We start from the raw sequence: 24,013 nt of genomic DNA, 5'->3' as shown, positions 1-24,013 counted from the left end.
CTTTGTAAAACAAAAGATCTTTGACATCAACTACATGAGGTCCATCTGTAGTACACACAACTTTAAATGCATAAAAATGGTCATCCAGAGACACGGTTTGTAGTGCAAATGTAAACAACAGTAACCTCTCATCTTTAAGAACAACACGGTGGATTTTGTGAAAAACTGGAACCTCACTAAGAACTTTAAGGCAAACAACTAAACCTGGACGATACATATTTCCATGGTGTTTGGCCCATCTAACATTTAACACCTTGGTGTCACTTGGTACCTGAAGAGTCTCCGCTATCTCACAGCCTCTGTCCATCACATTTAATGCTACCATTTTACTTGGACCAAGCACCAGTCTGTTGGGATCAAATGTCTGCCAATTGTATGCTACTTGACTTTGGTGTTTCTTTGCCAACGTTTTAGTTATATTTTTGAAGCTTTTTAGTTGTTTTTTAAAGAAATTATGCTTCGCTTCATAGCGCATGCACCAGACATGCAAAAGTGGTCCAATTTTACGAATACATGTAGGATAGTGCACCATAAAATGATGCTTTGGTAGTAGCCTCCTGTTGGGAAACAAATGCTTGAATAACCCGTGGTGCTCTGCAATCAAGTGTTTTAAATAAATAGTAATGCCAGTTGATAACCTGGGAGAAAATACAATATCTGCTATTTGAAGCAACAGCAGAAGCAAATACCAGTGTTGATCATTTGGACAAACCAAGTCTCCAAAGATAAGTGGTAGATTGCGAAGTAAACACCAAGATTGGATTGCATTTAACCCCAAGTCATTTGAGGTCTCTACTAACTTCAATGCAGGTGGCTTGTTGTTTTGTTCCAGGTAACCATAGTTAAAGCTCTTAATTCTCAAGTCTATTTCCTTTGATGTTGTGTAGTTTTTAATCAAGTGTAGTATTAGCAGTTTCATTTCATATTGTGCCACGCCCTCCAAGATATCATGCATAATATCGACAGAGAAATTGTCACATGTATTGAAGTACTGCAAGGAATTTAGAATGCAAGAACGTTTAACTCCCATCACATAGGGAAGACCAATAGTAGTCTCCATTGTGTGGCAGTGTTCTGCATGAAGTGCTCGAGTTCGCATAACTATCTTGGGTGAATCTTCTTTGAATTCCGTCTGAAAGTCCTCTTTCTCAGCAAGACAAAAGCGGCAACAATATCTGGCACTGAATGATTCTACGAAACCAAACAAACCGTGAATACCAAGGTTGTCACCTGTAACTTGGACAATAGTTCCATACACTGGCTGATCATACAATGGGACCTTAATTCCATCCTTCTCCAGTATTTTAATATCTTCCACAAGTGGAGCAAGTATTTTAGAAAAGCCATGTGTTTTAATGTCTTGGGCATGGGATAAAGCGACCAAATGAATATTAAGCAGAATTGAGTTGTACTTTGGAGAAAAATTACGCAAGGTGAAATAGATTGCTCCTAATTTATGTATTCCCTTTTTACTCCCCAACGGATTCGCGCATTCAAAATCATCATAGAAAAGCTGCACCTGAATTGCATGCTTCTGTTTTGAAAATAGAGGATGACTCTTGAAATACTCTCCATCACACAAGTCATTAAGAAGATCTTCTCTTAAACTGGAATCACTCTGCATCATCTCTTTTATATTAGGGTGTTTGTAAATAAAGTCTAATGTTTTCAAAATTGGGATATAAACACATTTATCAGTAACAACAGCCTGATCATAAGTTCCAGTAGTCCGATTGCGCAGGGTATCAAATCTTGTACCAAGGACATATTCAACTGGGTCTACCCTTCCCCACTTCTCTGTAAAATATTGCCTTCTCTTAGTTTCAGAATTTAAGATACAAAAGGGATTTTCAATTTCTTCATAACACTGATCAATTTTACACTCAACCTCACTTTTGATAGGTTCCTGTAAAGATAGACACTGCTTCACATATTGTTTTGCTTGATTATGGATATCATCAACAATCACTTCCATTGAAGTTACCAAAGAGTTGATTATTGTTTCACCTACACCTGCCACTTTAAGTTCAGCTACTGTTGCAGCACAGCTGTCTACAAGACTATTATTAAGAAGGACTGGAAGGACTGGGTCAGAAGGGGCACTGCCTGATGGAAAGTCATCAACATAACTTTCAGCTAAATGTTCAGCTGTAGAGCGGCCTTCACCAGGATCATCACATGGTTGATGACGTGCTTTAAGATGCTTTCGAAACCCAGAAAAAGTGCAAAAGACATGTAAACAACCAGGCTGACCACATTTAAGACGAAGTGTCCTTCCTGAACAAAGTCCGTGGATCAACCTTAAGTGCCTCATCAGTGAATTGGCATTTGCCTGAGAGTTTTTGCAAATGAAACACAACATCTTATCAAAAAACACTGGAGCATCAGAGGCCTCAAGATAAAATATCTTCTCAGTATCAAAAGTCTGTGCAGCATCAGAGGCCTCAAGATAAAATATCTTCTCAGTATCAAAAGTCTGTGCAGCATCAGAGGCCCGAGATAAAATATCCTCTCAGTATAAAAAAGAAATCAGTGCAGCATCCGAGCCCTCATCTCTTTAACCCTGGGGTTGACATTAGTGGTAGCAGCATCGATCTTGTAAATGGCGGTTTGCAAGAAGTTGTACATATTGGCCAGATCCCGGTTGTATGAGGTACCAAAGACAAAATGAGCTTTGAAAAGCTCATCAAAAGAGGCAAGAGAGTCTGGTGACTTACAAGGGATTGCATGTTTGTCAATCACAATGAAGTACTTGTGAATCACACTCCTCTGGGTCCCCACAGCAAGCAGATAGGGTTGAAGGCTCTCCGTGATGCTGTCCAAATGCCCCTGGATACTGGTCCCAGTCTGTGACAAGAGAACTTCATTAGTCTTGCTATTAAAATTAGTCACGGTTTGCAAACCGTGGTCTTTGCATGATTTCAATCATGCAGGTCAATATCAGGGATGCACGATAATTATCAGGCCGATATCAGCAATTATGACGTCATCCCGATAAAAGTATTGATAGCTCTGATAATAAAAAAAATATATATATTTTTTTTACTTTTTTCTTTTCATGTCAACATTCACACGCACTATATATGCTTATTTAGGATTTGACTTGATTCAACAACAAAGCAGTCGGGGCAAAGGCAAGCCAAAAACGGTCGAAAATGTGGTTATTTGAAGTTTGGATTTTTTTCTTCTCACAACTGAGGTAGGTAGATTACATTTTTAGAGACTAAAGTACCGAAAAAGGTACCGTTGGGTACCGGTATCGATTCACAGGTACCGGTACCGTATCGGTTCAAATGTGAACAGCATCCCTACTGACAAAGCACAATACCTGTTGGTTTTTAGTTGTTCAGGGAAACACATTGTTAATGACATTGACGGATTGTGAATTTTGTGATCGACTCAAATTATATTTATTTGGAAAAATAAATAGTCACTTTATTTGAAGAGTCAAAACTGTTCTCTTGGCTTTGTTTTGTTCATATAGTAACGCTCATGTCATGATAAATCTGGTTAGGTCAAAACTACAGGAATATACATAAAAAAATTTATAATTATAGTACAATAAATATATATATCGGTTATCGGTATCGACCTTGAGGAGCAGAAAGTTATTGGTATCGATATCGGGGTCAACAAATCAATATCGTGCACCCCTAGACAGAACAGTGATCCTTCTTATACTTTAATTCAACTGTAACTAGGGATGCTCGATATTGGCTTTTTTACCGATATACCGATATTGTCCAACTCTTAATTTCCAATACCAATATCAACCGATACCGATATATGCAGGGTTTCCCCCCCAAAAAACTGAATAATTTCAGGTAATTAACATTACATATGTCTTGTTGTGGAATTAACATAACATTATGCATACTTTTGACAATAAATAAAATCAGAATTTGTTCTTACTTGCCTGGGTAAATAAAAGTTAGTTATAGAAATGTAAAAAGAATAATTAATTTTTTTTTACCGATATTTTCCTATATCACATTTGAATGCCAATATCGGCCGATAATATAGGCAACTGTAACCTTACCTTTATGAACTTCACAAGGGAGTCAATGGCTTCTCTGGCTGAGAGCTTTCCCGGTCTCTTGTTGCGTCCCTGAGGTGATGGTGGCAGGAGGTGGACAAGAAGCAAGAGGGAGGACATTTCACTGTCCCATGCTAAAAATACAAAAAATTAAATAAAAAAAATCAGAAATACATTTGACTAAAAGCTGTGTTTCCATTTGTTTAAAAAACAATTCACCCTTCCATTATTATATTCCTTTAATTCAAGCATACCATTGTTCAGTTCTATTGTGTCTGTTGTGGATTCAGCATTCTGAAGCAGGTCTTGAAGGTCGCCGGTCTGGGTGAGGCCACGGCTTTGTTCAAGGACTTTCTGCCTGCAGAAAGTAGGCCACTTCTCCAGGAACTTTGCAGAGATGTCATCACCAAACATCAGACTGAAATCCTGCTCAATCTGCAGACAAGATGGAATAAAACATGGTTGAAATTTTTTTGTCATACATTGTTAAATAGTAGGGCTGACCCCTATTAATCGATTAGTCGACTAATCGGTCGAAAGGGGCCGTAGTCGACTGGCCAACCTCTTATTCGAATATAATATTATAAAAAAAAAAAAAAAAAAAAAAAATATATATTATAATTTTTTTCAAAAGAAAAGAGGCATAGAAGCGTGGCTAACGCTAATGGCAGGCATACCAGAGGCTAACTGCCTACGAAAACAGGCACAGAGGCACTGAAAGAGGATTTCATCAGTGGACCAATTGTATGCTTTTGCAGAGGACAAGAAGCCTTCAGTTGACTCCTTCAGACATTAAGCACCCCCCACAGCCCAAATGGAATGATAAAAAAAAAAAACGTTTTTTTTTTTTTTTTAACAATCCTAGTCGACCATCCAAATCCTTAGTCAGGGACAGCCCTATTAAATAGGTTCACCCTATGACCAGGGATGTGATCTAAATTGTTTAAAAAGGTCATTTTTTATTTCAGTTAGACTTTAATGCAAGCCACATACCATTCCTGTGATGTCTAGGAATCGTGGAAAGGTGGTGAATATTTCAGAGGACTTGATTGGGTCATGCATCATTTCTTGGCGATGGGTGAAGGTCTGTTTCATCTTCTCCTTGATGATTGCTTCATCAGTTGTATGCTTCATCAGTGCACTGGCCTCACGAAACTGGGTGTCTGTGGTTAGCTGGTTTTCCTCAGAGAAGGGGGCTCTGTCGCCAGAACTTGGACCACCTGTAACAGTGTAGAAACCACACATACTGCTGCAATACTTTCCAGTGATATGCATTTACTATAATGATCCATCTTCACAGTTGCTAGATAAACAGTGGACTGGGACAATCAAAATTACATACCGATCAGTGGCTGAACATTACGGCTCTTCTTTTGTCCCTCTGATGCTATCTTTTGAAGTGATTTCACCCTCCATGCCAGAAACCCACTCCCATCTACTGGATTGTAATACTGCTCCTAAAACACAAGAAGTAAAGAGAAAAAAAAAAAAGTTATTTGGTTTAAATGGGCATGTGTAAATGTGTTTATTTCTCTCCTTAAAACTTAACACATGCCCTTCTCTGAAGAATTGCTAAAATCAAGGTCAACAGGTAGGACATCTGTGGTTCTTAAATTGTTGAGGTTAGGAGAAATGGTCAGCATACAGAAATGTTAACAAATATTTAGTTGAAATCGTACTCCGCACAGCCCTTTTAAGCAATTCCAGAGAAGTGAGGAGTAATGGGGTTGGTGTTTTATGTACCATGCATGTGATTGGATAATGTTATGCATAATGTTGTGTTAATTCCACGACAAGAGATATGTAGCCTAATGTTAATTACCTGAAATTATTCCTTTTGGGGGGGGGGGGGGGAGAAACCCTGCATATATCGGTATCGGTTGATATCGGTATTGGAAATTAAAGAGTTGGACAATATCGGTATATCGGATATCGGTAAAAAAAAGCCAATATCGAACATCCCTAGAAATTATATAACAAGAATGACCTATAAACATATAAACAAACAATAATTGTTAGACTAGAAGTCTTTATTTGTCATGCAGTTTTAACACACACGCAAGATGGGCGACCCACAGGAACACACATGCACTGAGTCGCCGATGAAATGTCTCTCTGCACTTTTCCCTGATGTACTTACATATCCCAAATTGCCCTGGGGATCGGCCAGGTATGGGAATAAGGCAGTGATGCCCTTTGCGTAGTCTTCTTTAACACGCCTTGAAGGACTCGTCCTACAGTGCACACATACACAAGTATGAGATCCAAACAAAAGTATTGCTGTGCCAATGCCTTCTGCACAATCTATGTAAAGCGCTTTGGATAACCATTTATCATTTACCAATTCTGCAAAAAGGAGGATCTTAGTAAAAACCAAAAATGTGTATTGGGTGCGTAATGTTTAGATAACATAATTACCCATGCTCTTTTGCCATGTGCGCAACCAATATCTTCACCATGTCGCGTCTTCTGGTATCCGTTAGGGTTTTCGTCCGAGCATAATCGGCAATGATCCTCTCTCCTCCAGCTGTGTCCCTCAGAATCTTTTCAGTCATCTAAGCGGGAGTAAAAAGGGGGGGGGGGGGGAGGACACACATGGATAGACAGTCATTTGGTGGCCAAGTATATTTAACCCTTTCACTGCCACACTAGTACCAGTATGTGGTATACAGTATGTGGTACAGTATGTGGTATACAGTATGTGGTACAGTATGTGGTATACAGTATGTGGTACAGTATGTGGTACAGTATGTGGTACAGTATGTGGTATACAGTATGTGGTACAGTATGTGGTACAGTATGTGGTACAGTATGTGGTACAGTATGTGGTACAGTATGTGGTATACAGTATGTGGTATACAGTATGTGGTATACAGTATGTGGTACAGTATGTGGTGCAGTATGTGGTGCAGTATGTGGTACAGTATGTGGTACAGTATGTGGTATACAGTATGTGGTACAGTATGTGGTACAGTATGTGGTACAGTATGTGGTACAGTATGTGGTATACAGTATGTGGTACAGTATGTGGTATACAGTATGTGGTGCAGTATGTGGTACAGTATGTGGTACAGTATGTGGTACAGTATGTGGTACAGTATGTGGTATACAGTATGTGGTACAGTATGTGGTACAGTATGTGGTACAGTATGTGGTATACAGTATGTGGTATACAGTATGTGGTACAGTATGTGGTACAGTATGTGGTATACAGTATGTGGTATACAGTATGTGGTGCAGTATGTGGTACAGTATGTGGTACAGTATGTGGTATACAGTATGTGGTACAGTATGTGGTACAGTATGTGGTACAGTATGTGGTACAGTATGTGGTATACAGTATGTGGTACAGTATGTGGTACAGTATGTGGTACAGTATGTGGTATACAGTATGTGGTACAGTATGCGGTATACAGTATGTGGTACAGTATGTGGTACAGTATGTGGTATACAGTATGTGGTGCAGTATGTGGTACAGTATGTGGTATACAGTATGTGGTACAGTATGTGGTACAGTATGTGGTACAGTATGTGGTACAGTATGTGGTATACAGTATGTGGTACAGTATGTGGTACAGTATGTGGTACAGTATGTGGTACAGTATGTGGTACAGTATGTGGTATACAGTATGTGGTACAGTATGTGGTATACAGTATGTGGTATACAGTATGTGGTACAGTATGTGGTATACAGTATGTGGTACAGTATGTGGTACAGTATGTGGTACAGTATGTGGTATACAGTATGTGGTACAGTATGTGGTATACAGTATGTGGTACAGTATGTGGTACAGTATGTGGTACAGTATGTGGTACAGTATGTGGTATACAGTATGTTGTATACAGTATGTGGTACAGTATGTGGTACAGTATGTGGTATACAGTATGTGGTACAGTATGTGATAGTAAAGGGTTAACCTTCTGTAGTGCGGCAGTGAAAGGGTTAACCTTCTGTAGTGCGGCAGTGAAAGGGTTAACCTGCTGTTGTGCGGCAGTGAAAGGGTTAAGGTGACAAATGTAAACCATGACCCCCCCCCCCCCCCCCCATTTTCTCCCCAATTGTACTTGGCCATCCCCAATGCCCATGCTACCCCTTTATCAGAGTCACCATCTCCATTTCAAACAGTCATATGCAAAGCTTACCAGAGTGATACGAGTCAGGTCAGCACCGTTTCTTGGAGCAGGACTAGACTGCAAAATGATGGTGTCATCAGACTCCCCCTCATTGTCTGCACCAGAGCTGAGAACGGAGCTTTGGCTGCTGGAGTTGCTTGCAGAGGTCCTCACTGAATCTAACAATCATGTAGACATATAAGTGTGATTAGATAGGAATGTTTGTGACAAGTGTAATGTAAAAAGACCACATTAGATTAGGAAGGATCCACACGTTACATTGGGCATATATACAAAGATCATTTCAAAGTACAAAAATACACAGTACCTGTGTGACATTTTAGGTTAGCCAGGACACGTGTAGCCTTTTTACAACGCATCCGCGTTTCCGGCGCTCTGATTGGCCAGGTCATGTGACATGTGCGCCCAATAGCGTGTTTGCCCATTTCCGCATCAAACAGCCTGCAAACTACCTGGCGTTCTATCGCCATGCTCTAAGACAAACTCTAACCTTAACCAACTTCGAAGAGTGCCCTTAACCAGTGTAGAAACTTGCCGTCCCACGATTGCCGCTCATGTCACATGACCTGGCCAATCAGAGCGAAAAAAACGGGAACCCGGAAATGTTGTAAAAAGGCTTCAAGCAGCCAGGACTGTATGGATGAGGCTATAAGGCTCCATGTTAGCAACTCACCTTCAGGATTTGAGTCTTGGGGTGAACAAATCTCCAACACACCCAGGTCTGGTTTTTTTAGAAGAAATTGAAACGCCTCGTCGTCGACTTCAGTGTTTGAGTCATCATAGACCTTTAAGTCCAAGGTACTAGGAATTTCAAATTTCTTGGCAACTATAGACAAAACAAGATTGCACAAGCTTATTGATAAATCTGTTGTGCAATTTATTTAATTTGTATTAATTAAAATGTCATAAAATGGGATATTAAAATAGCCACTGAAAATGTGATCATATGAGGAAGATTGACAGCCTTAATTGACATACTTAACACCGGTTCCTGACAGGCAGCGAGCGTGCGAACTGGAGACGAAATCGTGCGCGACACTGTCCTGATATGAGGCGGCGCGTGTCCGGGTGTGTCTGTGTGTGTGTTACCTGGAAGCACACAGGGGCAAAGCAGCCTGCGATTCTTGACCAATAAAAAGTGTTTAGGGGCGTGACTCGGCCGCGTAATCGCTCAACTAGAGACACAGCGAGCGAATATTTGAGGGGGGAACGACATCGCCGCTCAGTTTGCTGTCGCTCGCGGCAGGTCAGGATAGTCTGATTGAAACGAATACATTTTAATCATTTTCGCAATCACGCTCGCTCGCGTCACTGCCTGTCAGGAAGGGGTGTAAGACATTGATTGGTTCACTCTATCCTAAATAAAATGGATTGTGCTTTGTACTGTAGGCCTACAGCTTAAATTAACATGCAGGGAAAGCCTAAACTGATACCCAGTATGTTGTTGCATAGGGCAGTGGTTCTCAAACATTTCATGTCAAGGACCCCCCAAATTGACAATTAGCCCACAGACCCCCCATTTGAAAAGATGTGCCATGGACCCCCATAAGACAATATTTGTACGGCTCTAGCAGTGATTCTCAACCATTTTAATTCCAAGGGCACCCATTTAATGGCATTTGTATCTTTGGGACCCCAATTTATATTGTAAAATCAATGTTAATTTAACTCTTGACGGTGTACAATGGACGTTGGGGTCCATGTGTTCACAGTCAGAGTTACAGACCAATAAGGGTCCATTTGGTTCCTAACTATCAAGGCGGACGCCATTTTGAGAACCAACGGCACGCTGTGCAAAATGTTTCACTCACCACACTCCAAAAAAGTTGTGAAGGTCAATTGGCCCTCAAAACAGATGAATTTCTGCCGGTCAACGTGTTTAACACGTACAGCCTGCATCTGATGGCAAATAAATAATAACAGTTACTAAGATGATACATATAGGGCACAACAACTCATGCATTATGAGGAGTGTTACAATTAGAAAATATTACAAAAGCACCATACAGTAAATTTCGCTGAGTACATTTTACTCAAACTGAGTAAAACTTTACTCACGTCTTGGGCTCAAATTGACTCAGTTTGAGTAAAATTTACTCTGTGAAATTTACTGTGAGGATAGTTCCACAAGTTTCCATTATATTATACATGGAGGCAGAACACACAAATTAGTCAACCCAGTACAATGGTTCAAATAAACACTTGTTGAACCGAACAGTGCGTCAAATTAACTTGTTATGTCCATTTACCACTAGTAAAACAGTCAACCTACAGCACATTGCGGCAAATTTACGTGACTCTATTTAGAGTAAAACACACGTTGTCTCTTCAGCAAAATCCGCCAACATGTAACATATAATTGTTCCATCTCCTGTACTATGTCTACTTGTCTTGTATGTTCTTAATACGTCAGTTTTTGTATGGATATAGTTATATCACTACTTTTAACAACAGCCTACAGGCATGGTCTACAGGTATGGTCTCAGGCCTATACAGGTATAGCCGCATGCAGGTGAAAATTAGCTTCTGGCTAACACTAGCTCATATACATTTTACATGAAAACCGACATGTTGATTAATGTGCACTGTCCCTGATAGCAATACTGTTGATAATTGAATACTCGTGTTGCACCGACGTACCTGTTCTTAAGTTATTGTCCATAAAACTGTAAAACGTTTATTTAATAGCGTGCGTGCTAGCAGCTAACATGCTAACATCGTGATAGATGGCTCTGTGGCTTAGCTGTAATGTACGGTGACTCTATTTAGAGTAAAACACACGTTGTCTCTGCCACCGTTTCAGCAAAAACCGCCAACATGTAACATATAATTGTTCCATCTCCTGTACTATGTCTACTTGTCTTGTATGTTCTTAATAAGTCAGTTTTTGTATGGATATAGTTATATCACTACTTTTAACAACAGCCTACAGGCATGGTCTACAGGTATGGTCTCAGGCCTATACAGGTGGAAATTAGCTTCTGGCTATACACTAGCTCATATACATTTTACATGAAAACCGACATGTTGATTAATGTGCACTGTCCCTGATAGCAATACTGTTGATAATTGAATACTTGTCCATACAACTGTAAAACGTTTATTTAATAGCGTGCGTGCAAACGTATAGCAGCTAACATGCGAACATCGTGATAGATGGCTCTGTGGCTTAGCTGTAATGTTGCAAATTAGTTACACACATTGCTGTTTAATAAATTAACAAATAATAATAATAATCTTACCTGGTATTTAGCATCCAAGAGAAGGAAAATATCGCTGTATTGCGCTCTTGCTGGTATACCTGAGCTTGAAGCGAGAGAGAAAGATGGCGTCGGCACCTTTGGGAATTATATGGATAGTAGGCGTGACCAATGCTGTATTACTCCAATAGAAACTCTTCTGGAACTTTACTCTCACTCTATTGGCCACAGGCAATGATTATGCCCCAAATGGAGTAAATATGACTACTTGAGAGGAAAATAATAACTCCGTAATAATTACTCTGGGAAAATGACTCCCCAGTTTTTCCTGTCTATAAACATAGTAATTATAATAGCTACATACATGGCATTTGATTGGAGGCTAGTCTCACTACTTTCTGAAGTAACTAGTTACTTTTATAATTTGTAACTGAGTTAAGTAATTTAGTAACTTTTTGGAAGAAGTAACTAGTAACTGTAACTAGTTACTTTTTAAAAGTAACTTGCCCAACACTGGTGACATCACAACGGAACATGTTTGAGTTCCATTTGAATAATTTAAATAATATGTTGACATTAAAAAATAACAAATAAAATGATAAAAAAAACTACATAAAACAATGATACAAATTATAATAAAATATTTAAGTCAAATTTATAGAAATAATGAAAAATAAGACAATGAAATAAAGATAATAATTCATTTAAAAGCTATTTTAAAAAGGTAAGTTTTGAGCAGTGCCAACCGAGTCTGCTGTCCTAACAGACTTGGGGTCTGTAGGGTAAGCACTTATTCCCTCCGCCCTGAACATTTATGGAGATGTATGGGCCTTTTAAGTCAGTGATAAAAGTGTCTTTCAAGGATAAGTGAGCTCCTGCACTGATTATTATAGTTCAATATTCAATATTTGATCACCAAAACCCCCCAAAAAGCATAAAAAGGCCCCTCCCCGCCCAAAAAGGGCCCCCAAAAATAGCACAGGCCCAGTGCCCTTTTCAGCCTTTGAGCACCTGCCCCTCTAAAGTCCTGTGCACGTCCCTGCAGATATACAGCAATGTTTGTTATGGCTGAAGTGGTGGAACAAACATTGTTAGGATGATACCTTTTTAAAATACACTGAGCTCTAGTGGATACTAAATAAATTAGCTACAGCTGGAGAATCAGAACCAGAATCAGAACCAGAACCAGAATCAGAAAGGTCTTTATTGACAAGTAGTTTTCACAGACAAGGAATTTGATTTGGTAGTTTTCGGTGCGACATTAACGGACGGATAATAAAATGAAAAGGCGGAATAAAATAAAATGGGATATAAACTAAATTAAATATAGGAGCACAATAGAATATAGTATAATTATAAGTAAAAAAAAGAAAAAAAAAGAAGATTACACTGTGGTCAAGTATATACATACACTAATTCTAATAAAATGATGACAATGATGATTATAACACACACAAATTAAAATTACAATTAAAATGATTTATTCATATTACAAACAGACAAGGGATAGGCCTATAGATACTTCTGAATCATGAACTACAAGTCACAAAGACATGACATAGCTAATATACTTACAAATGTACTCTTAAAACGGCTAACAACAACATTAATGTTTATGTGTGTTTATGTTCATGTTAAAACTCCTTCAAAACCGCTCTCAAAGAGCACCTACGGGTGGCTGCAAATAGAAACTGGCCCCGGTAAATGTCCAAATCCCTCCCCACCCACCCACCCACCCAACCCCCTCCAATGTACAGTTTCTTCCCCTTCGAATATTTTTTTATGATCTCTTTTTCTTAAACAGTACTGTATATCTGTATGTCGTGTGTGTCATAAATGTTTGTTTGTTTGTTTGTTTGTTTATTTACACATATAAAAACAATTACATATAATACAATATAATCCACAAGGGATGTGTAGGAGAATTGCCTAAAAACCCTCAAGGGGCTTGCATGTGGCGTTCACCAGGAAGTAAAATTACATTATATCAAGATAAAATATAAAATCCCCCCCCCCGCCCCCCCAAACAAACAAACACACACAAGCAGGCCTACATAGACACCGAAGCAGGCACCCATGCCATACGATTTCTGGTAGAGAAAACAATTAATGACAGGAAGAATATATAATAAAACGAAAATGCAATAACAAAATACAACAGCCATCAGACCACAGTTTGTAAAGGAAGTCCATATGGGAAGTATTGGTGATCTAGGAGATGAGATTTCAGTGCTCTTTTGAATTTCAGAAAAGAAAATTCCAAAATATGTGGAGGCAAAGAGTTCCACAACTTTGACCCTCGGTAGAGCAAACAAAACTGAGATTGGGAAGTGCGGGAAAAGGGTGGTCTAAGCAAACAGGAACTGCGTGTGGGGTAATTATGAATTTGGTGATTGTGGGCAAACATGTCATGAAAAAAAGGGGGAAGGGCTCTGTTTAAAGAACTATGCACAAATAAACCAGTCTGAAGATGATTCACTTGATAAACACTGAGTATACCTAACTTATGGAATAGAGGCTGAGAAGAATGACTTCGTTGAACACAGCTGATTATGATGAATTGAAAATGGGGGACCCTGATGAAAACAAGACGAAAGTATTTTTCTGGTCTTCATCCTCTTCAATCAATCAATCAATCAATCAATCAATCAATCAATCAATCAATCAATCAATCAATCAATCAATCAATCAATCAATCAATCAATCAATCAATCAATCAATCAATCTGCTGCCCTGAGACCAGCAGCTCTAAAGCTCTGAGACCAGCAGCTCTGAGACCAGCAGCTCTAAAGCCCTGAGACCAGCAGCTCTAAAGCTCTGAGACCAGCAGCTCTGAGACCAGCAGCTCTAAAGCTCTGAGACCAGCAGCTCTGAGACCAGCAGCTCTAAAGCTCTGAGACCAGCAGCTCTGAGACCAGCAGCTCTAAAGCTCTGAGACCAGCAGCTCTAAAGCTCTGAGACCAGCAGCTCTGAGACCAGCAGCTCTGAGACCAGCAGCTCTAAAGCCCTGAGACCAGCAGCTCTAAAGCTCTGAGACCAGCAGCTCTGAGACCAGCTGCTCTGAGACCAGCAGCTCTAAAGCTCTGAGACCCTGTGAATCTGAAACATCTTACCTGGTCTTGAGGCAGAGTACAGTAAGTGCAATGGTGCAGCCATCATCTTCACTAGAAACACACACACATTCAAAACACACACAGGGAGAGAGAGGCAGATCAACAGTAAACATGATGTATCCAAAGCCAATTCAATCCGTTTGTAAACATACAGGTCTCTCTAGTCTCTAGTCGTTATATTATAAACTGTATGTAAACATACAGGTCTCTAGTCATTATATTATACGCTGTATGTAAATATACAGGTCTCTCTAGTCGTTATATTATACGCTGTATGTAAACATACAGGTCTCTCTAGTCTCTAGTCTCTAGTCGTTATATTATAAACTGTATGTAAACATACAGGTCTCTAGTCATTATATTATACGCTGTATGTAAATATACAGGTCTCTCTAGTCGTTATATTATAAGCTGTATGTGTAACACAAGTGCATATTATACTGCATGATATCAAGGGTTTATCAGATTGTCAGCAGGGAAGTCGTGTGATTTCTTTATGGTTAAATATGGTGTGTGACTGAGAGAGGCTTGTTTACCTACCTCCCTACCAGTGGAGGCTGCTGACCAAATTTTTAGGTGAAGCACAAATTATTATATTATATTATATATTAAATTATATTTTTAAAACATCCCCCACTGTGTGTCAGTGGTCAGTGGACACAGATGAAAACATATTAACATTAGGTGACAGCGCACCTGACCAGATGAAATCATATTAGGCGACAGCGCACCTGACCAGATGAAATCATATTAGGTGACAGCCCACCTGACCAGATCAAAACATATTAAGTGACAGCGCACCTGATCAGATCAAAACATTTTAGGTGACAGCGCACCTGATCAGATCAAAACATTTTAGGTGACAGCTAGGGATGGGTACCTTTCACATTTGAACCGATACCGATACCCCCCCCGGTACCGGTACCTGTGAATCGATACCGGTACCCAACGGTACCTTTTTTCGGTACTTTAAAAAAAAAAAAAAAAAAAAAATTTTATTAATTTTTTTTTTTTACTTTTTTTTTTTTTTTTTTTTACTTTTTTCTTTTCATGTCAACGTTCACACGCACAATATATGCTTACCTAGGATTTGACTTGATTCAACAACAAAGCAGTCGGAGCAATGACAAGCCGAAAACTGTCGAAATTTTATTTACCTACCTCAGTCGTAAAAAAAAATCCAAACTTCAAATAACTACAATTTCGACAGTTTTCGGCTTGTCATTGCTCCGACTGCTTTGTTGTTGAATCAAGTCAAATCCTAGGTAAGCATATATTGTGCGTGTGAACGTTGACACGAAAAGAAAAAAGTAAAAAAAAAAAAAAAAAAGTAAAAAAAAAAAGAATTAATAAAAAATATTTTTTTTTATTTTTTTTTTATTTTTTTTTCGGTTTCTCACTTGATTCGATACTCGGTAGTACCGACGTGTTTCGGTTCGGTACCTCAAAAGTACCGAATTCGGTACCCATCCCTAGTGACAGCGCACCTGACCAGATCAAAACATATTAGGTGAAGGTGACAAGGAAGCCACAGACTCATACCCCCCCGACACTCAACTAACCGCCTCGGACAGTCCTTCATACCAGTGGCCATCAGGCTCCACAACAGTGGGCAGCAACTGCTGCCAGACATCGACCTGGGACTTATAGGAACCCAAGGAGGACAACTTACACTACCTTAGGCATACTGCACCTTATGTGGATACTGTGATACTGTGAATAATGAATAATGTATATTTCAGTTAGTTAGATAGTAAATTATAACACTACGTTATGCATACTGCACCTTATGTGACACTGTGAAAATATATTTCAGTTAGTTAGATAGTAAATTATATTGACCTATTTGTTTACACTGCTTGTGTTGTTTTCACTACCTGTACCCCCCCCCCCCCATTCCCCCATGCTGCTATGATGCCTGAATTTCCCCAAGGGGATCAATAAAGGAATATCTTATCTTATCTTAAAAGGAAAGATGAAATTCCCTACCTGGGTTCCATCCTATAGAGGCAAATCATTCCTGTGACAAAATGGGATCCAATGTAATAAAACTAAGTCAACCAACAAACTAGATTCCTGTACCGGATCTCCTCTCTGGTAAACAAGAATACCTTGAAGACTCTAACAGGAGCACTCATTCAAGGGTACTACGACTATGCTTGCACCTCATGGTACCAAAGCACCTCAAAGGCACTAAAAACAAGATTACAAACATCACAAAACAAACTGGTCAGACTACTGCTTGACCTTACTCCTAAAACCCACCTCACCCCTGCCCACTTTGACAACCTAGGATGGCTTAGAGTAAATGACAGAGTACAGCAACTTGCAATGGGCCTGGTCTACAAGATACACTACACCACTAAGATACCCATGTGCATGTCGGAATACTTCCCAAAGGTCAGTGAATACCACGACCACAACACCAGAGGGAGTTCCACAAATCATGTTCAACCCAGATAAAATAATTTAAAAAGTAAAAAAAAAAAAAAAAAAAAATTAATAAAAAAAAATAGCCATAACTTAGAAATGAGATTGCATAGGTCTGTGAATCGATATCGCGATTCTGTTTTGATTAATTGCCCAGCTCTACAGTGTGTACAGTAAGTTAGCTTGGTGATTATCATTGTGATGTAGGGTAAGCTGGCTAGCTACTGTTAGCATACAAGCTTTTACAAACACTAGCCTACTTACTTTTTCATCCACAACGTTTTTTCTGATCCAGATGCATAAGTCCACTTCTTCATGTTGCTCAGTTGCTGGTTTATACTTCGGTCCTAATGTTGGCGCAAAGTTTAATTTAGCCTGACTTTACTTGTTATAGCTGTACAGCTTACTTCTACTAAACAACAACTAAACTACTTCCTTGCTCTTTCAAACAGTCAAAATGGGTCCATCTGCAGGGTCGGAGGTTAGGTTTAGCTCTGGCCTATCTCAAGTTTCTCAAGTTTCTTTATTAGTTGTCATACAGAAGTACAGAATACTTTTATACAAAATGCTTATTTCTGTTACATTTTGTATAAAAGTATTCTGTACTTCTGTATGACAACTAATAAAGAAACTTGAGAAACTTGAGATTGGCCAGAGCTAAACCTAACCTGCAGATGGACCCGTTTTGACTTTGCAATGCAGCAATCTCTGATTGGATTTGCAAGGCTGCCAATCATATTCAACCTCCATGTATTGGATGGCAAGGGCTGTCAATCATTCAATCCTCCATTCAATGGCAAGAGTTTAACTGCACAGACCGTGCTTAGACGAAGTTAATAGCCTATTTCGATTGGCTGTTATTTATTATTTATATAACATTGGGTCACACCTGTGAAGTTTTCTTCACGAATAATTACTGCAGTCATTACTGCAGTGCAGGCCTGCTCAGAGCTGTCAATTTTGGCCATTTTTTAAAAAGAAAAAATTCACTGGCATTTTTTTTACAGAGGAAAACTTTTCTAATAAAAAAATATAAAATAATAATAATAATAAAAAAAAAAAATTGTATATATATATAAATAAAATAAATGTATATATATATGTAAATTAATAATAATTATGAATTATGAGTGAATTTGTGTTTCACGTGTTGTCATAGAGAAACCTCCACTGGTGTAATTCATCACCATTTCTTTATAATAAAGATCCAGCTACCGACACGTTATTCCTACCATCACCATCCCAGCGTGGCGGATCCCTGTCATGAACCTTTTTTCTGTTTATCAACTTAACCCATTCTCCGCCACCACTTTGATTCATCCTAAACCGTCCTCTGCCAGCTCTATTTGTCTATGGAGATGTTCACCTTCTTTGCAGAGCTATAACTTTTTAAATTGTATTGCTAAATTGACATTACTATGGCCCATTCAACATCAATTATCTATCGTTCAGGATGTAGGAATGTTTTACTTTTTCATTCACACATTCATACTAAAATACCGTCCAGAGTATAAATATGTTTTTATCGTTTTCTGCTGTATTTCATAGAACGTGAGATATAGCCATAAATGCATAATATTAGATGATCAAATGCAGTTTGATACCGATCAACGTTATATTAAAAATTTCAACTGTACATGATCCTAAACGTCATGACTGGTCATCTGCTGGTGACCGGAGGGGGGGGGGGGGGGGGGGGGGTCGTTTATAATGCAATGACCGACGTTAAATGATTCATGTAGTATGGGTGATATATAGATCAGAGCAGTTTGTATGGTTAATAATAATCAAAAACGCTCACGGCAGCTTCCTCGTAGCGATGGGGGATGATACTGGAGCAAAAAGATCGCTATTATGGGATGTTGATCTAGGTGATCCAGTTCCGGTTTGTATAATACTAATATATGTCCAATCATGTTGTTTATTGAGTTATGGCAACGGATCGATATGCACGGTGTCTGGATAGAGTCCCGCGAGCGATAGCGAGTGGCCGGACGGAATAGCGTGCGGACCAAGCATTTCCGGCCACTTCCGGTCTAAAAAATGTGCATGGATTGTGCTGCAAAAGTTACTCTACCGATCACTAAGAAATAGGGCTAGGGTTCCTAAAATCTGAATTATCCTTTTCACTACGACTATACACAACACTTACAAAGCAGACTTATACTAGAGGTATAATATGGTTATTCAACTTGAGGGGTTTGATCATAGCTGTAAATTGGGCCAGTTTATTAAAAGTGAATTTTTGGTATGAGTCTCCTTCACCAGATGCTGTGAGCCAGGCGTCCCCTGTGAAGCGTCTTCCATCTGAGAGGCAGACGGATGGTCAGGGACCGACTCAAAGCCTCACAGACGCAGCCAGAACTGCATGCTGTGCTCAAGTCTATTCCACTAATGAGACAGTGGGTGAGTGTGTATATGGGAGAGAGAATGTGTGTGTGTGTGTGTGTGTGTGTGTGTGTGTGTGTGTGTGTGTGTGTGTGTGTGTGTGTGTGTGTGTGTGTGTGTGTGTGTGTGTGTGTGTGTGTGTGTGTGTGTGTGTGTGTGTGTGTGTGTGTGTGAATGAGAGAGTCTATGTGTGTGTTTGTTTGTTTGTGTTCATGCGTAGTGTATGTGTGTGTCTACCATGAAACTCTGGTATTGCAGATGAATTTTTGATTTTCCTATGTTGGCTTATGTTCTTTTCAGGAAAGTTTTTTGTTGATTGTTGATTGTTGATTTTTTTGTTTTGTTTGTTTGTTTTATCTTGCAAACTTTAACTTTTTTTTGTTCTTTTCTGGATCGTTTTTTGTAGATTTTTGATTGTTGATTTTTTTTTTTTTTTTATATATATTTTGAAAACTTTAACTTTTTTGAATTTGTTTTTTGAATTAGGGGTAGGTTGCTCTATAAGCCTTCGGCTTCAAACCTATCCTTTTCGTTTGTTTATTTGTGAAAATGTACGAAAAATTATTTGTTTGTTTATTTATTTGTAAACATTCGAAATAAAATAATTCATTCATTCATTCATGTGTGAATGAGAGAGTGTGTGTGTGTGTTAATGCATATGGGTGAGAGAGTCTGTGTGTGACACGACGCAAAACACAAGCAGATTTCTTTAACTGATTTTAACACTTTGGGTGCCATGGAGTCCCCTCCTCTACTCCCTGTACACACACGACTGTGTGGCTCAGCGGAGTAGCAATACAATCATCAAATTTGCTGACGACACAGTGGTGGTGGGCCTGATCTCTGCCAACGACGAGAGGGCCTACCTGAAAGAGGTCAAGGTCCTGGCGGGATGGTGCCAGGAAAACAGCCTCTCCCTGAACGTCAGCAAAACAAAGGAGATGATTGTGGACTTCAGGAGATCGGGGGTCAAGGACTACAGCCCCCTCAGCATCGACGGGGCACCGGTTGAGAGAGTCAACAGCTTTAAGTACCTCGGAGCCTACATATCCGAGGACTTGACATGGACCACACACATTGACAGTGTTGTGAAGAAGGCACGACAACGCCTCTACTTCCTCAGGCGCCTAAGGAAGTTCCAAGTCAGTCAGAAGATCCTTAAGAACTTCTACTCATGTACAATAGAGAGCATCCTGACTGGCAACATCACCTCCTGGTTTGGGAATAGCACTGCACAAGACCGAAGCAGACTACAAAGAGTGACACGTTCAGCCGAACGCACAATTGGAGGGGGGCTACCCACCCTCCAGAACATTTACAACAAGCGGTGCAGGGGCAAGGCTAAGAGAATCATTAAAGACTCCAGTCACCCGAACAACTGCCTCTTTGAACTGCTGCGGTCAGGCAAGCGATACCGGAATCTCAAGGCGAGCACAGAAAGACTCAGAAGAAGCTTCTATCCCCAGGCCATCAGGCTGCTAAACGAACAATGAACACTACACAACAACAACCATCAAACGCACATAGCACACACATCCACACGCACACACTCACTTTAAACAAACACACTGTAGCACCCACTCCACACACTTTATAGCACACACTCACTTTAAACAAACACACTGTAGCACCCACTCCCCACACTTTATATTTATTGATGAAGGATTGCACTACAACTCGTACACCTTACTGTAAATTGTACCTAAATTGTACCTCATCCCATTTCTGCTTTGCACTATATAGTATTGTACATTAGTACACTGCATAGTATTGTATATTATATGGTAACTCAGTTACGTCTATTCTGCATCGAACATTGTACATATGTCTATACTGAACACTGTGACCTCATTTTCTACTTCTAAATTACATGCTATACTATGTTATTTGATACTATCTTGTCTAGCACAGTCTCTGGAGCGTAACAGTAAGAAGCATTTTGTATGAAAGTATTCTGTACTTCTGTATGACAACTATTAAAGAACTTGAACTTGGACTTGAACTTGAATGGGTTAAATTCATGATATACCATAGATTGCCAGCTCTATTTGTCTATGGAGAAGTACCCCTTCTTTGCATGGCTATAACTTTTTTAATTCTATTGCTACATTGCCATTATTAGGGCCCATTCAAAGTCCTATATGTATTGTTCATTGTGTAGCAACGTTAAACTTTTTCATTCACATTTTCATAGTAAAGTATGGTCTAATGTATAAGTATGTTTTCATCTCTTTCTGCAGCTTTCTCCAGAACGTGATCTATAGCCCCAAATGCATTATATTGATGATGAAATACAGTTTGATGGCAATCGGGGCGATATAAAAAATTTCAATTGGACGTACTTCTAGAATGATCTACGTATGATCTGATGATGACCGGATGGGCGGGGGATCGTTTATAATTCCGTGGGCAGCGTTATATCATTCATCTAGTGTGGGTCATATGTTCATCATAACAGTTTATATGGAACACGATCAAAAATAACGCTGAATCTTACCGGATCTTCCTCGCGCCATTGGACGATCAGCGTGGTGTAGACCGTTTTCGATTATGGGATGTTTATCCTGATGAACCATTTCCAGCTTGTATAATACTATATACGTCCAAATCATGTTGTTTATCGAGTTATTGGCAATGGATCGCTATATATTGTGACGAGCCAGAGTGCCGGCAGCCAAACCGAGTGCCCGGAAGTAATATGGCCGACCAGCACAACCTCCACAGCACTTCCTGTTTGGCGATTGCGCCGATCGGCCACCAGATGGCGCTCCTGAACCGCCAGAGAGCTCAGTGGGTCCTCCTGGTGGATCTCAGGCCAGCGGAGGGGAAATATGAATCCGATCACAGATTTTAGAAATATTGATATTAAAGACGCTGTAAATCGTCCTTCGGCAACTTGAGCATGGCCGGGAATGACGCTGTAAAGCGTTTCCCGGCAGTTAAAGTGTTAATGAAGATGCTCCATCCAACCTCATCCAAACCGTAAAATCTGCATGAAATACAAATGCATACAAAAGATACCATTAATATTACAAGTTCATTAAAACCCATGGTTGGAACGTCACTGTAACATATACCACAATTATTATCTACAACAATCAATACCTTATTGGCTGTGTGCCAGTATATGAGAACATCGATGCGTTATGGAAGTATGTCTTCTGTCCATTTCTTGGAAGATTGTCTTGTTAAGTTGACTTGATGGATAGTTCTTTGCTTATTAGAACGCCAGGTAAGTCCATAACCATTCAAGTTCACGGTTTCAACTCAAGAGGGCGAGAGGGCGGAAACACGTCACCGGATACCAGGTGTGTCAACTCTCGTGAGATGTGGTAATTGCGCAAACAAAATAGAAAAATAGTGCGCCACTAATATATATCTTATATAAACAAATAAGAAATACAGTGAAAAGCGATAGAGTGTATTATTACTATTATACAAAAATAAGCATATAAATTGTAAACATAAATAACTATATTAACCAACTGTTAACCATAGCTGCAGTTACACTCCCACCAATTACACATACTAATAAATGTGGAATGTCTTATTGTGGATACTTCAAAGAATATGTCTCTAAGATCAATTGGATTCAATCAGGTAAGTATCTCTTTCCAGTGCAAAACTAAACAAAAACTCCTATTTTAGAGTAAAGGCAAGCAGAAAATGGGTAAGTGCCAAAACAACTTAATGTTAAATAACTCACTAGTGCTCTAGTCTGCTTCTATCAATGTAATGATCTTGTGTATTGGTCTCTCTAAATACACTGTACTGGTTGTGGCTTTCAAGTTCAAGTTTCAAGTTTCTTTAATAGTTGTCATACAGAAGTACAGAATACTTTTATACAAAATGCTTCTTACTGTTACGCTCCAGAGACTGTGCAAGACAAGATAAGTGTTGTGAAGGGCCAGATTAAACCGAATATATATATTTATTTATATATATATATTTAATTGTATTTGTATATTCTCTAATATTCCTTGATATCCCTTGTATATTCCTTGTACAATATGCATTGAATATCCATTCTAGCCTACTGAACATCCCATAATAGTCTCCATTCTACTATTGGTCGAGACCTTGGTGCCAGGCTGCCATACCCCTCAGACCCAGTTCAAACGTACCGCTCAACATGTACGAACAAGTCCTAGTTCCGCGTAGGAATCTGGCTACCGCACCACTAATGGGACTATTTGTTCATAGTGCGTATATATACTGCGCTACTAAAGTAGGACTTCCTTTTCAGTCCAGTTTCTTACCCTCCAATAGAGTCACAGACGTAAAGCCTCCCCGCGACGCCACGTGTGGGAGTAAGGCCAAGTTCGGCTTACCATCGGTATTGAGACATCGTGTATATTAATATTTGAATAGTCATATTTGGCACTATATCGTCGAGTTGGACGTAGTCTATTAAGCTAATAATAGTCTGTTAATATATAGTGCTTCGTGCGGTGAGAATACTACCGTAGTCAGCACCCCATCGTTTCGGGCAGAGAACTGGCTGCTTATCCAGGGTGGTTGACCCCACGTGAAGCTGCACCCGAGGAGCCCCAGAGCCGACGAGCGAGTGGACCTGTATACCGGATTATTCTACCGACGACAGCCCGCCTTCCCCGGCACGGATTATGCTTTGTATACGTTGATTATTCCATGGATAAAGACCCCCGACACTGCCGTGTGTTGGAACCCCCCCCCCTGGAGAGGACGCAAGG

At 39.6% G+C, this 24,013-nt stretch overlaps 1 protein-coding gene across 1 annotated transcript in view; it reads right to left on the bottom strand.

Moving 5' to 3' along the window:
• The window catches only part of LOC311225644 (polyprenol dehydrogenase), a 220,029-nt gene extending 205,501 nt beyond the window's left edge, over positions 1 to 14,528 (bottom strand). The window contains exon 1 of the mRNA XM_084311028.1: positions 14,484 to 14,528. Coding sequence (XP_084167154.1) covers positions 14,484 to 14,526 — 43 coding nt within the window. The 5' untranslated portion in view covers positions 14,527 to 14,528. The remainder of the gene's footprint in view (positions 1 to 14,483) is intronic.
• Positions 14,529 to 24,013: the final 9,485 nt, after the last annotated feature.

Source organism: Notolepis coatsorum (assembly GCF_963971535.1).
Source record: "Notolepis coatsorum genome assembly, chromosome: 3".
Taxonomy (NCBI): domain Eukaryota; kingdom Metazoa; phylum Chordata; class Actinopteri; order Aulopiformes; family Paralepididae; genus Notolepis; species Notolepis coatsorum.
This window is presented reverse-complemented; position numbering and strand designations above follow the sequence as displayed.